The sequence below is a fragment of the Microchirus variegatus genome (genome assembly GCF_963457635.1).
Source record: "Microchirus variegatus genome assembly, chromosome: 10".
Taxonomy (NCBI): domain Eukaryota; kingdom Metazoa; phylum Chordata; class Actinopteri; order Pleuronectiformes; family Soleidae; genus Microchirus; species Microchirus variegatus.
In genome coordinates this window covers 13,124,504-13,139,855 of record NC_139811.1, presented here as the reverse complement: position 1 = coordinate 13,139,855, position 15,352 = coordinate 13,124,504, and the positions used below count along the sequence as shown (strand labels likewise).

The following is a 15,352-nucleotide window of genomic DNA, read 5'->3' as shown; positions in this document are numbered from 1 at the left end:
TCTCCTGTAGGAAAACATTACAGGTCTGCACTAATTGAGATATATTACACAGGGAACATGCAGATACATGATGAGATACATAGATGTGTTTGTTTGTGGTGCCCCATCTTACCGTATGCCGAGGCGTCGCGTATGTATCCCCATGAACACTGATCTAATCAGTTTCCCGAAAGAGGAAGCAATAACAGGCTCTAGTTTCTGCTCCTGACAGTGCAGCAGATAGTGACAGTAGACGGTGGAACGCGGCAGACTCACTCCTTCAGCTGTTTCATAGTTGTCCAGCAACCACTGTACCTGACACAGGGGCAAGGAAAATACATACATAGCTGGTGCAGTTAGCAAAGATACTAGACACATAAAGGAAAAACACACCTCAACATATACTGTATGTAACATATTATGTTAAGCGCACACATACAAATGTGTGCTTTTTCACAAACACTTAATACACAGTGCATGCACACAGCTTTCTAATGAATTAAATTACACAAGCATAGAATAATCCATTCAAATGTACAGTTTCAGTCCTGCGCTTGGCGCCTCTACATACCTTCTTGTCTGCCGACGGCACGCTACTCTCCTCGACCTCTGTAATACTCACAGTGGCTGGGGAGGCACGGGCAGTGTGTAAGTAGTACTGACTGTTGCCGGCTGCCCCTCCACTGCTGCTGCGCAACATGTAACCCTCCTGGATCACATAGTTGCCTGCTGTGCCACCATTGGTTCCTGCCCCATTCTCTGCCCCGTTGGTGTCTCCTCCTTCGACATACTGCACTTGATTGGAGTAAACATGTTGGACTGGCACTGGTGTGAGCTGCTGGACCTGGGGACCCACACACACACACACACACACACGTCTTGCACGTGTTTCATACAATGTCAACTTTTTACATATCCTTTGCAAAACCCTGTATAACTTGTATGTAGTATTTGCAGGGCATAGTGAATGACAGCCCAATTCAATTGCAATGCAATTGTCTCCCTTAAGTCCCTGACCCATTTGAAAAGTTGTAGTTGTAACTTGCATTGGTGGCTGATCTGGGGCTGAGCTGGTGACTGCTGTGTAGGCTTGAGTCTCTTTCCCTACCATTGACTGTTAATAGTGCAGGAGATCCATGGGGAAGTAGAGGGACTTGCATCTGAAGTCTCTTATGTCATATGCTGATGTCCACATCATGCACCTGAGCTGTCCTATCACATATACCTGCCATTCTTGTAGATTTTCATCCCTGGCTAACGCTGTTGACTCTGTAGTAATATGGAGATGGAAGCCAACAGAGGCAGGTTCGACCACAGATTTGATTAGCTGACAATTAGCAAGCCAAAATGTACAGAAGTTATACAGCTGGGTGTTTTTTATTTTACTTACATCCTGACTGATGTGAACAGGCTGTAGACTGGTGAAACTGAGCTGGGTCCCTGGCTCGGTCTTAGCTATCTGAGAGGTGGCCTGCACCACAGACCTCTGCTGAGATAAAGACAACCTATTTTTAAGAGTCAAGGAAACAACAATTCCATGTTGTGCTTGTCTGTGTGTCTGTGTTTTGGTGAGTGTAAATTACCTGTTGAGCCGTCTGTACCTGCTGAACAACTTGTGTAGGAACTCCTGTCTGCACCACAGCTGGAGGTGGACTAGAGTCCGACACACTGTCACTTGAGTGGAGGGAGCCCTCTGAAGGACAAAGAGCGAATGTAAATACGTAAAAACTGACGACGTGATCATTTTGTTTTCAGTGGACAATATTCTGCCTGTTTGTAAATGCACCACTGATTGCTAACTTTCATGTGCACTGTAGTTGAGGATTTATCTAAAAATCTCAAAACAGTGACAAATGAAGTGTAACATGTTACACAGAAATAATGATATATCTACAATTATAGTAATATTTTAAACATATTAACTAATTGAAAAGTTTTTCTTAAAAGACAAATGTCTAGTAGACATTAAAACATGGATTCATTGTTCTTCTGTGTGTTTTAATTGCAAAAGTCTATGTTAGTGTCAAAGAAATACCATGGCATGTGTTGTTCAAGGTTTACCTGTGACTGTAATGCAATTACATGCAATGGAAGAGGCTTGTTCAGTGGGTGTAGATTGGCCTGTGGGTGTGACAACCGTAGGAGTAGCCACAGTAGTCTGACTCTCAGCCAGGAATTGAGGCGCAGTTGCAGCGTTGGAGCTGACATCGGTTTGCCCTGATATGACAGTGACAGTAGCTCCCTGGGACTGCGCTGCTGGCTGGATCTCACCCACATAGCCTGAGGTGGCCATTATGAGAGCTGGGAATCACCTTATAAAAAAGAAATAAGTGATAAATTACTTATAAAGTAAATAAAAAAAACTCTTATTGGTCAACCCAGGATTTAACATTGATAAATATGTGGATGTTGAATGTCTGCCACCTGACCCAGCGTTCTCTTGTTTCCATGAAAGGAAAGAGCTTTCACTCAGCAGTTGTTGCCCCTGTCTCTGCTATAACTCAAATACCTGTCAATGTAGTTGCACTTGTAACTTGGTCACCGTTATGTACACACTAACGTGATTTTGTGTCGGCCACTGTAAAAAATATATATATGATAACCGCCATGTAAATAATGTTAACAAGATGAGCGACCGCTCATGACATCTCTTCGTGTTCAGTGTAAGTAGGCCCCATCGTGACATCACTATTACTATTGCTATCTAGTGAGGAAACACTGGAAAAGAAGCTAACTGGTCTCTACAACAAGCGCCATTTTGTACCTTTGTATTTGACATCGCCATAACAACGGCCTACTTGAGTATGCAGTATGTTCGCTGTCACTCGAATGAGAAACGGACACACACTACGCCATTCAAGAAAGAGACTCGGCTGCTTAAAGTTACGAATGCTAGCTTGGAATGCTAACCTTAGCTAAGACGGGGAGCCAGTTGCCTGTTATGGCTACTGAAACAACAAGGGGGTAAAAGCAATAGCACATTATAGATGAGTTATTAACGGACATCAAATGTTTCCTGTGTGTTGAGAGCGTCACCTCTGGTCCGACGTGTGTGTTTCCCACCGGTAAATTGTCGTCTTTTGTTTTTTGAGGCGATTCAGTTATTGTTGTTGTTGTTGATTCTCGTTGCTTGGTTCTTGTCGCCAGGGCTACCGTGGCTACGGACCGTCGTTGCTCTGATTGGCTGAGCGATGCCAAATTGTTTTAAAGCTACAGGAGCAGCGATCTTCTCCACGCCCATTTGTGGAAAATCCCTGCCCATTATAAACATTGAATTATGGGAATGGGACAATATACATATATTATAGGGTATCAAAATAAAAAGTTGATGAATTTTCATTATCTGGATAATTTTATTAATGGTTTACACTCTGGCCTTTGCAGGAAGAAGACCTGGGTTTGCGACCCAGAAACAAGGGCCTTTTTGCATGGAGTTTGCATGTTCTCCCCATGTGTGCATGGGTTTACTGCGGGTTCTCCAGTTTCCTCCCACAGTCCAAAAACATGCAATATGGGGATTAGGACCGTGAGTAGGACCGAGTGTGTGAGTGAATGGTTATTTGTCTTGATGTGACCCTGTGATGGACTGGTGATCTGTCCAGGGTGTTCCCCGCCAATTGCCCTATGTCAGCTGGGCTGAGATTGGCACAGCACCCCTGCAACCATCATGTGGAGGATAAAGTGGTAGAAAATGGACGGATGGTATATCACACCCTCCTGCTAAGTGGTGGGAGGTTCCAAAAGCAAAAACAACAAAAATGGCTCTTACAATGTAACAAAATAATAGTTAAGTAATACTTTCTCTTTCTTCTGTATCTGTTTGCGCACAAAATTAAGTTAAAGTACAAACAGAAAGTGCTGCATGTTTTTTTGTTGTTGTTTTTTTAAAAACCTGTCGCTCCATGCTTATCCTGATTTTATATTCTAATTGTAACAATACCAAAAGAACCCAATTCCCAATTGTTCTTGTTAACTCGGCCCAAGGCCAGATACATGTCAGGGAGGACATCCACTGTAAAAAAAATACCTAAATTGACAGATATAAAGTGTTTGTTTTTCATACATCTGTCTTAATCCTGTCAAAAATGTGAATAGCAAACCCTGTTGCACCAAATCCAGAAGAATCATTAGTAGAAAATATTATTAGTAATAATAATTGATTTACTTCATTAGAAAAAACGTTTTTAGAATGAAATGATACAGCTTTATCCACAATGTTTATAATTTGTTTCATAGCATTTTAATATTGGCCTTCCGAGGTCGCGTCTATGACACATGGTGATGAGTGTCACGGTGAAACACTCTCCTGAAATGCCATTTTGTTTGCATTTTATCATCATATTAATTACAAATTCATCATCACCATTGTAATTCCCCAAACGAACGACCTTTGGCTATGTGGATACACAGATAAAAATGAGTTTCATTTTAGTGTGACTCATCATTAGACTTCAATGTTATCTGACTCTGAAAATGTCACTGGTCCTGTATCAGTTCACCTTTTGGAAGAGAGAGGACAGAGGAAGCAATTTTCAAGAGAAAAGGAGAATTGTACTATTGGAACCTATTCAAGGTCATGTGAGGAATTAAAATGGCAACACTGATATAAATAATTACAAAAGTGATCACAATGGCTTAATAATACCTGTGTAGTGGTGTCTGTGAGTGATCTTATCAAGGGAATTCATAGCAACATGCGTAATTAGGCTTGAAAGGTCTGTTGCATGGCAGGTCACCATATTTTGTGTGATTTTTATTCATTAAAATAAACACCATAATGCTTTATTTGGATTCCTCTGTGTGTTTAGTTGACCAAAGAATAAGGTGTCACCTCACAGCTTACATATTTTTTTGATTTAACTTTGTAAGTATCCATGCATCTTACACAATAAACTTGATTGTGGAAAAAAAAAGATTAAATTACCATGATAGCAAGTTGTTTTGTTCATTTGACTTTATTTTTTTTTACAATTTATACCGCCTCAGTATAAGTGCATTTATATATTTGCAACCTATTTCTAAAAATATAGAAACACATTATTAATTTGCTCCTTAGATTCTGACACATACTTTTACATAATTTACATTTGTCTGACATTTTAACCACAATATGCTCCACATGTACACAGCCAAAAAATCTGATATGAAGGACATAAACATGGCAAAAGTGCTTCATATGCTGCAACACTATTGAGGCCTCTAATATTATTTGTTAATTATGCCACCTTTGGTCTGTTTTTTTGTCTCCATAAAGGTCACCATCTGTATCTTTTTTTGAAATCAGCTCTTCTCCCAGAGAAGTCCTGCATACGCAGTATGTATATGTCTCCCTTGCAGGGCTCCAGTCCCCTTTATAAACCACGCCTGGGTCACCCAGAGAAGCACAGCTCTCGCAAACAGGGTTGACAGAACGCTTGGTGTTGCTTGAGGCAAACAAAAATATTTTTATTATTTTTAATCACTTCTTGTTTACTTCATTTCCTTGGGATACTATGTGGAAGGCTGTGGTGCTTGCTATGTGCCTGTTGGTGGCCGGGGTTCAGCCCATGGAGGACCCAGCGTACGGGGTGAAGCTCTGTGGCCGTGAGTTCATCCGGGCAGTCATCTTTACTTGTGGGGGCTCGCGATGGAGGCGATCACTCAGGAGTGCAGGTGAGACGGAAGGTGCCACAACTTCAACACCTGGGGACGTTTCTTTTATCGACATCAGTTATGGTTTCATGCGCTGACTTGATACATGTTTGAATTATGTTCTTATTCATTTTATGGGATGCAGTCATTTCTATTCTATTTTATTCTATTTTCCAAAAGATAATTATGCTCTGTGCCCAGGAAAGAAACACACTCACATCTCAAATAGCATTTAAAACATCAATGTTGTGTTAGTGCATGTGAAAATGGATTACATTATGTAATGAATTTCGTTAGACTTGTTGGCTTTAGTTGTGTGTGTCCACAATGTACTGGTGATGCATAGGATCAATTATAACTTCAGTGTTGTTTAGTATAGTTGCCTGAGCCTGGATCTGGTGAAATCCAAGAGCTGAATTTCTCGGTGTTACATTACATCCATAGTTTGTAAACTAACTGGTAAACTTGGTTGATGCAGATGTTTCAGAGGACCCATTCAGCTCCCATCAGGATGAGTCCTCGGAAGGCTTCGGTCAAAACTCACTGGAAAGTGTCCTGCAAAGGAACAGAGACCTAAGATTCACACCGAGAGACAACCAGGAAGGAGCGTTTAGCAGGCCGACGCGTTCATTCATCACTGAAGAGATCCTGGAAGCCCTGCGAAAGGCTGACCGCAAGGGCCGGGATGTGGTAGTGGGTCTGTCCAACGCCTGCTGCAAGTGGGGCTGCAGCAAGAGTGAGATCAGCTCCCTTTGCTGAGAGTCTGAGTGAAGACATGGCACAGCACATTAATATACAAACTGACATTTTTTCAGTTCTCCCGATTCAAATGATATTTTATATGATTTCATAACCACTGTCTTCTTTTGTTGTTGTTAAAAATGAATATTTTGTTGTTAGTTTATTTGTAGTGTCTATGGAGTATATGGAAAGGGCTGTGCTCAAAATGTTTACATATATCTGCTATTAAAATGCATTCCGAAGTTTGTAATGAACATCCTCAAGTATTCTGTCTTATCCGTCCCATCAGCCTCTATTATATGCACATTTATTTTATTTTTTATTTAGAGTTTTGCATTATTGTCTGAGAACTGAATGTAATGGAAGGCTTTGTTAGCCACATAAAAATGTCTCAAAATGTCTTGTTTTATAATTGTATGTAATTTGACAGTGTTTTCTTTCATTGGTTGATCAGCTCATAATAAAAACATGTTAATGACTTTGCTTGTTTTGTGGCAATGTACTGCAGCAGAAAGAGAAATGGATTTAGAAATGTGTTGGGGAAAAAATAATAATAATGATCCTTAATATTATGGAAATGTACAGACAATATTATACAACTATATTGATTTTAAATGGTTAAATTCTTTTAAAAAATATTTTATAAAGGTTCTCATTCAGGTCAGAAACAGTTGTCGCCTCTCATGCCTTGTCAGCCAGTTCAGATACCTGGAACAGTGCACAGCATGCTGTTTTACTGTGATAGGCAGCAAGTCAGGAAGTGTGAACCCTTATGTTGTGTTTACAGTCACATTATGGGGACTTGTCTTTCATTATGGTGACAAAAATCAAGTCCACAGCATGTAAATGATTACATTTTAAGGTGAAAACATGTTTTAAATTAGGCTGGGGTTAGTGTTCGGTTAAAGTTAGGGTCAGGGTTAGGATTAGACCAGCAGTAATTATGGTTAGAGTTAGAGTAAGGCGTGGTGAGGGGACATTGTGGGGACAGTTTGGCTGGTCCATGCAACTTTAACAGGCTTTTTGAGGATTAAGACCTAGTTTTAGAGTTAGATTTAGAATTAGGTTTGGGTTAGACAGGGTAGGGGTTAGACACTTACTTGTGAGGATTAAGGATAAGGGAAGGGGTTAGGGAAGTTTGTCATTGAGTGTCCACACAAAGATTGAAAAGCCATTTCCTAGGAACTGTAGAAGAATATGGGCGTGTCGGTTTTTTTTTACCCACGTCATCAGCAAGGGGCGGGGCTACGCGATAACGGAACTTCACAACAAACTTTCACGCTCGTGCTCCCTGTGTAACCCTAACAGGATGGACGTCTGTCATCTCAGCGTGTCTCATGACGAGGTAAATAACATATAACACCTTTCACCATATGTGTACATATATGTCATGACATGTAATATCATTAGTTCACTGATATTATAGTTAGATATTCAGCCACGAAGTCCGGAATTTACACGTGTTACTAACTAAATGTGCTCTTAGCTTCATGTAGCAGGAATGTTGACTCTGCTAAACTGCTAAACTACTAAAACTGCAGTGTTTAGATTCAATTGTGTACGTCCTCCCCGGGGACACAACTTCACTTTGTGAAGAGTTGTACAAGAGTAATGTAGCTGTCACAGTACACAGTCACAAAGCATCTCTGCTTGTGTATACATTTTATAATTGTGTATGATTATAATTATGTTGTCTTTGTGAATATGTGTGTACGTGAATGCTTTCTTGTGTTTACCGCAGGCACTTCAGGCCTGTGTCCAAATGTAATGGCCACTCTCAGGAAGAAGTGGATCTTGTCCATCTTGCTGCTTTATCGACTCACTGACTGTTTTGCTGCTGCAGGTAGACTAATGCAAACATTGTTTACAATAGATATATAGAAGTAAGTTCCTTCTGAATATGTGAGAATCAAAATACGACTTTGTTTTATGAGGTCATTTTGGCTGATTCTTCCAACTTTTCCTTGCTATTTTGAAGGATCAAACTTGGTGAGGTGATGCACTAGAACTAGACAAGAGAGTGCAAACCCCCCACTAAAGCTGCTAAGTTTTCCACAGTGTCAGTATCCTTGTGAATCTGGAGCCATATCCAGATCACGACCAAAATCTATTATTTCTACATCCCTAGATAATTTAACCCAAGTCAGACTTTCATTTTATTCGTTATGACGCTTAAAGACAAACAAACACTTGTTGAAAAAAACATGAACTCCCAGTTGTGGAGTGCAATGAGTCACATCTCGCATCTATAGAATTTCAAGAATGTAAAGTGACTTAATATTTCACAACATGAAATAGGAAATGCTGCTATAGATAGAAGACAGTCACTGAAAAATACTAAATAAGAATGTTGCGGTTTCAAACACATAAAAATGAATGGGCCACATGTTTGATGTCACAATACACAGGCGACAGGTCAGATGGCTGCTGTCTTTTCTTCTCATTTTGTAGACTTACAAAGGAAGGGTGCAGCACTGACTCCAGTATTGTTCACTTCCTGTTCATGTTACCAACTGTGAGCTTAACTGTAGCGTGTTGCATGCAGGCGTCTTTCACCGCACACATTTCACAGGCTTACCAGAAATGGGTTAAGGTGACAGTCTTGTGATCAATAACATAAAAAGGTGTGTGTTTGTGTTTTTGTAGATGTGTGCAGATATATACGTCTGTGGTGAGGTCTGCATGTTACTTTCTAGCTCTTTTTCCTCTCCAATTCAGAAACTCACCACAATGTAAATTTATATTAACAAACTGTTTTTATTGAACCTGCATCTACAGCACCGAACACATTTATTACACCACCTGTCATAAAAATGAGAAATCGTAAATATTTTAGACATTTTTCAAAAAAGTGTTATTGTTGAAAATCGCATTGTTATTTATTTGGCAAATAACAGACTGAATTTACATTTTTATAGTCAGTTATTAATCAAGCATAACATTCAACCACTAAAACATTTATTTATGTAACCATAATGTATAATTATATAATTATAATCTTATTAAAATGATAATAATGTGTTTTACTATTTTTTTTATTTTTTGTAAAAATATAATTTCTGCTAAAGAGCTTCTACATACTGGTGTATTAACCATTACAGAAACATACAAAAATGATTTTGAGAATTCCCAGTGCTGTTAATTTAGGGCAGATGTAGCTTTGATTGGTGGTCTAAAACATTTGCTAAGCGCTGTATCTTTGGTAATTATTATAACTTATATTATCCTAATAGCAGCATTTCAGATTTCACATTCTTCAGACTAACCTTTGCTTTTTTTCAATGTGAGGCACTGGATCTGTCTATGTTTCTGTGGGGCACAACACATATTTCTAAAGGCTTTCAACCATTGTATGAACTAGATGTTATAGGTTATAATACTGTGCTGCCATTTTATTGTGTATACACACCCAGGGGTGAAATTGATTTAAATTATTGCTACACTCTTAGAAATAAGGGTTCCAAAAGGAACCTTCTACAAGGGCTGAGGTTCTACCTGGAAATATTGGCTTCTGAAAAACCATTTTCCCGAAGAAAGGGTTTGTCAAGGGTTCTTGGTAACACTAATGGTACCAGTAAGAACCATTGTGATCCTTTCCTGAATAAGGGGTTTTAAAAGGGTTCTTGGTGGAACCCTCCAAAAGGGTTCCAGGTGGAACCTTTATAAAAAGGTTCTACCTGGAGCCAAAAAGGGTTCTCCTATGAGGACAAGCCAAAGAACCGTATATGGTTCTACTTAGCACTTTTATTTCTTGTGTAGTCCTACTACTACTACTACTTTTCCCAAAAATGAATATGCAGATGATGATATAAAGACAATAAAAGGCCCTTTGCTGACACCTGCTGTCTGAAGAACAACTGACAATTTGGCAGCAAAGAAGGAAAGGAAGTCATGATGGGGATGACTGTGTTTCCAGTAAACCTGTGGACACCCATGGGAGTCATGACTGGGGCAGCAGAAGGTTTTTTGGGGTTATTATTAATATATTAATCATTTATAATAAAATATAATGAGGAATTTGTTCTGGTCATTGGTGCAAAACAAAAACAAACAACAAAATATTAGATAAAAATAAAATACAACAATAAGAGAAAGAAGAGTAGTCGTATTTTTCTTTCAGCTTCCCCCTTCCTCGCCACAGCGAATCATGTGCTCAGTGACCAGTGTATTTGATTTAGCAGAGATTTTATGCCAGATGCCCTTCCTGATACAATGGGAGGCTTGTCACCAACACTAGGCGTACACTGAATATAGCCCCCCCGTGGCTGTACTTTGTGCAGAAGTACCCCAGCAAAGCTGCAGTATAATAATGTCAGTGGGGGACCATGGCCTGATTGAGAAAGCATCAGGTATCAGAAGGAAAAAGTGTCTTTGTGGTGAGAGGTTTTGGTCCTGATGGACCTCAGTCTCCTGTCAGAGGGAAGGGGGGTCAAACAGTCCGGGTCCAATGTGGGAGGGGTCAGTCACAATCTTAACTGCCCAGAGTCCTGAAAGTGTACAGTTCCTGTACAGGTTGCTGCCACTTTTAGTGTTTTATACAGTAGCACCTGACAGAGACGCACAGTTTGATTTGCACTCCACACATTTTCACACCACAATAGAGTACCGGATCGTATAAACTTACTTTCACCCCTGGGTGTACTAAAACAGTCTTGCAACAATCACTCCCTCGATTACTCACTTTTCGTTGGAATCTAATTTTTATCCATTACTGTCCAGGTCCTCCAGCTCGTCCCTTGCGCCCTGAGTGCTGTATGCCATGTGATGAACAAATCTGTATTGCAAATATCCACTGTACCTGGGATCAAGGGCCAGACCCTCACATTCCTACCGAATACATCCTGCACTGGGGACCAACAAGCAGAGAGTAAACACAACCTTTCATATTTCTTGTGACATAATTAAAATGTTGGTTGCATGTGAATCTTCTCATTTATCGTTTGTTCTTTTTGTCTTCTAGGGAGGAGGAGGAGCAACTGACCCATTTTAGCAATTCAAGCAGGGTTATCGATCGTGAACTCTTTACCTACCATCAAGAACTTCGTGTTTGGGTTGAGGCTAGAAACCAGAATGGTTCTGTGTTCTCAGAAGAGAATGTCTTCAATATATCAGATATCAGTGAGCACTACCAAAGACAAAATAATTGACAGATTTTCAGTTAATGTAGACAATTTCTTACTTGAGTAATATTCCTCTGTTTTTCTGTCTTAAGTCAAGCCACCCCCTCCCACTATCACACTGAAACAGCAGGAGCCATTAGAAATAGAGTGGCGTTCCTTCTGTAGTGACCTGTATTTCTCCATGGGAACCTGTGACGTCCGACATCGCATTGAGACCAACGGTGTCTGGCTTGAGGTGACTTTGTTTTTTTGTCTTGCCACAAAATCTCTTCACGACAGTGAGGGTACAGTAAATAAATGTATGTCCCCCGTTTGAAAGCCCCGTTTGGGACAATTTCCGGCTCCCTCCCACAGTCCAAAAACATGCGATATGGGGATTAGGTGAATTGGTCACTCTAAATTGACTGTAGGTGTGAGAGTGTGAGTGAATAGTTGTTTGTCTCTATATGTGGCCCTGCAATGGAGGTGTACCCCAGGGTGTACCCCGCCTATCGTCCAATGTCAGCTGAGATAGGCACAGCGACCCTTTGGTGGAGGATAAAGCGGTAGATAATGGATGGATGGATGGATAACGGATGGATAATTGACTAATGACATTGAGTAGAATTCTCAAGCTCCTATTGTCATTCTTGTCTACACAGCACGAGGGTGGATTCTTTCACACCTACACATTTGACAGCCCTCTGCCTGGCACGGTTTATGAATTTCAAGTTCGCTGTGCCTGTAGCATCGGCTTAATGAGCAACTGGAGCACTATCCACAGAATAAGGAGTGCAGAGAAGGGTGAGTCCTAATGTGTGTCTTGTTCAGAAGCTGAAAAAAATTAAGTGAAAACCTGAACACTTCTTTACCTCTCTCATCCAGCTCCTCTTGGAGCGCTCAACGTATGGAGAGACTGTGGGACATCACCTGCCAGTTTTGACTGTGCACTGAGCTGGAAGGTAGGTGAACAAATAATCAATCACTGACTGGAATATTGACTGAGAGTCTCGCACTGTATGGACTCGCGCTTCGCTATAACCTCCTTGTCTTTATTCCTCCCAGATACTTCCTTTATCTCACGCACGTGGTGTCATTGTTGGATATGAAGTTGGACTCCTTTACAACAATGGTACAGCCACGTTGGTGAATGTTTCCACAACGGAGCCAAGAGGCCAGCTGTTCTGCAGTGACATGCAGTGTCACCTCCCGTCCTCTCTAAAGGATGTCTCATCAGTGTGTGTATCAGCCTTGAATTCTCGTGGTGCCACAGTTCCTTCTCGTCTAACTATGCCAACACCAGGTATCACTTGCCCAGCTTTAATGATGTCATAAAACTAATATACCTCTTCATTGACAACATACTAAAATGAGCTGCAAACTAGCTAAATTAATACGAATCGATTTTGACTCTTAAATCAAAATCACATTGTTAGTCTGATAGATTTTAAAGTCAGGAGTCCACAAGTCCTGCTCAGTTTGTCAAATCATGTAATAAACCCCATGTCAGTGATTTGCATATATAAAATAATAATGAATGGATAAAGAAGAACATACTTTGGTGGCAGTTTAGTTCATATGAATTACATCACTTGCTACAGGTTAGAATTCTGATGAACTGTAAATGTGTAAACTACAAATTGTTACATGTGCTGACACGTTGTTAAATCCTTTAAATATTTGTAAAATTTTAGTTAAGTTCAAATATGACTATTTGGAAGTTGCACCTTTACTGTGGCTAAACTGAACTAACAAAGCATTTGTCTCTTGCGCAGCTATAAATGAAAATGCCAAAACTCTAAACCTCAAGATGAATGAAGAGAACCTCACTGTGTCCTGGGATCAGCCGTATGCACATCCTCACATCCTGAATGAATATGTGGTGCAGTACAAACAAGTAGGATGTCCTCCAGGCCAAGGATTTGATTGGGTCAAAGTGAACAGCAGCCAAGGAACGGTGTTAATTAAAGGTCTGTTTGATTATGATACACTCCAAGGAGCACTGTCATTTTGAGTGGTGTCATTTATTAAATGAGTCTTACCACACTCTACCGATGTGCTGCTAGCTGTTAACAAAGTGACTGTTTACATGTTGGCATGTATCTCCACCTACAGGTCATTTTAAAAAGTACATATCCTACCAAGTGTCACTGTTCTCAGTGTCACATGACAGGAATGTCCGTCACCTTTCAACAGTTATTGGATATTCTCTTGAAGGAAGTAAGTACACATTTGTTGTGTTTAGTCAATCCTTACTTGACTTCATCTGTCCTTATATTTAGTGGAAGAACCTCATGCATCCCTCATGTTCATCTCTCACTTTCTTTGCAGCTCCCTCCAGTGTGCCATTGTTTGAGGTGTTTTCTATTGCGGCCACTCAGGTGACCCTGTTTTGGGAGTGTGTTCCTCTTTCCATGCAGAATGGGCTGATCCGATATTACCAACTTGGAACAGACGAACAAAACGGTAGATACTATGTAATTGTAACGGCATAAAAGAGAGAAAATGTACAATAATTATGAACAAACTAAAGTAATACTGTAACTGATGGAGCTTAGCAAGTCTCTGCCAGGTATTCTCTAAATGTTCAACCTCATTCCAAACAATATGTTTCTCCTAGTGTACAATGTGAGTGCATCCTCTCAGTGTGAGAGTAGGACATTTGACCTGAAGCATCTACGTCCAGGCCAGGAGTACAAAGTGTGGATTAGAGCCGTGACTGGGGCTGGGCCTGGAGCAAACACCACTGCAAGGTTTAGCACAATGAAACAGCATGAAAATTATGGTAAAACTTCACATCTTAACTGTTTCCTTTTTATTGTGTTTGACTCATATTACACAAGTTTCCTGTAGGTGTAATAAATATCACTTCTCTTTCTATAGATTTGATGATCTATTTGATACCAGCCGTGCTTCTGGTTATAATATGCTTTCCTATTTTACTCTGGTGAGATAACAAATTTATATCAACTTGTCTTTGGTTTGCTAAAACTGAATCGTGTGAACATTAAACTAACAATACAAGAATGTTCATGTTGTTCTTAATTACTCTCAAATACTGTATTGAGTGTTTGAGATAGCTGAGTGTGTGTTTATCTTTTGTCTTTTTATTCCCTCATCTTAGTTGTTTTCCAAGAGAAAACAAAGTTAGTCAACACCTGGCTTCCTGTCTCTATGAGAAAGTGCCAGATCCCAGCAACAGCCAAATCTTCAGACATGTGAAGCACCAGGTGAGAGACTGTGAGCCTTGTTTAATCTCACAAGATTTACACAGAATGTTGAGCCTGAGTAAGCCATTATTATATTGGTTACTGCTTTTTTAGAATTTGATTTTTGGCAGCATTTATTTACATGTAAAATAGACTATTAGCCATTTAGCTGTTTTTTATGTAATGGTGGACCACCACAAATAAATTAGTGCAATTGATGGCTAACATTGTAAACATTGTGTGTGTGTGTGCTCTTCCTGTAGTTTAACGACCCCTTGGCTTGGATCTGCCTACCCATGTATGAACAACATCCTACGATCTCTGTTTTGGAGGTTGTTCAAATCCAGTCCAACCTGAGGAAAACCTCAGATGTTGATGAGACAACTTGGCCAGCAGCAAGAGACGGGTGCTCATACAAGGACGGCCAAGATGACAGGAGTGAGGATGCTGTTTCAAAGGAGTGTGACAGGACAGACCACAGATGTGGAAGAGAGGCGTACAGCAAAATGGTTGACTCTGATGAGGAGGGGGATAGTGGGGAGGACAAGGATGATTGTTGCAGCTCATCAGACGAAGAACACTCTACATCAGGTTATGAAAAGCACTTCATGCCCACTGCTGTGGAATTACTGAAAGTTTGATTGTTATGAGTGGACATTCATCCTGTGGTTGTTTGTTTGTGCAGACATTAAA

The 15,352-nt window shown here is 40.2% G+C and overlaps 2 protein-coding genes across 2 annotated transcripts; both read left to right on the top strand.

Annotated features, from left to right (window-relative positions):
• Positions 1-5,471: 5,471 nt before the first annotated feature.
• Positions 5,472-6,369, top strand: rln3a (relaxin 3a; the record flags this gene model as incomplete). Its single annotated transcript, XM_083896155.1, has 2 exons — positions 5,472-5,631; positions 6,089-6,369. 2 exons carry the CDS (start codon positions 5,472-5,474, stop codon positions 6,367-6,369), a joined length of 441 nt encoding a protein of 146 aa, XP_083752281.1.
• A 3,876-nt stretch (positions 6,370-10,245) lies between these two features.
• On the top strand, positions 10,246-15,300 carry LOC310932471 (interleukin-12 receptor subunit beta-2-like; the record flags this gene model as incomplete). The annotated part of the gene is made up of 14 exons (XM_083895797.1): positions 10,246-10,312; positions 11,071-11,218; positions 11,312-11,469; positions 11,564-11,706; positions 12,113-12,254; positions 12,336-12,412; positions 12,516-12,753; positions 13,226-13,420; positions 13,566-13,670; positions 13,782-13,916; positions 14,071-14,235; positions 14,334-14,397; positions 14,575-14,680; positions 14,923-15,300. The coding sequence occupies 14 exons, from the start codon at positions 10,246-10,248 to the stop codon at positions 15,298-15,300; spliced, it is 2,121 nt and encodes a 706-aa protein (XP_083751923.1).
• Between the last annotated feature and the right edge of the window lie 52 nt (positions 15,301-15,352).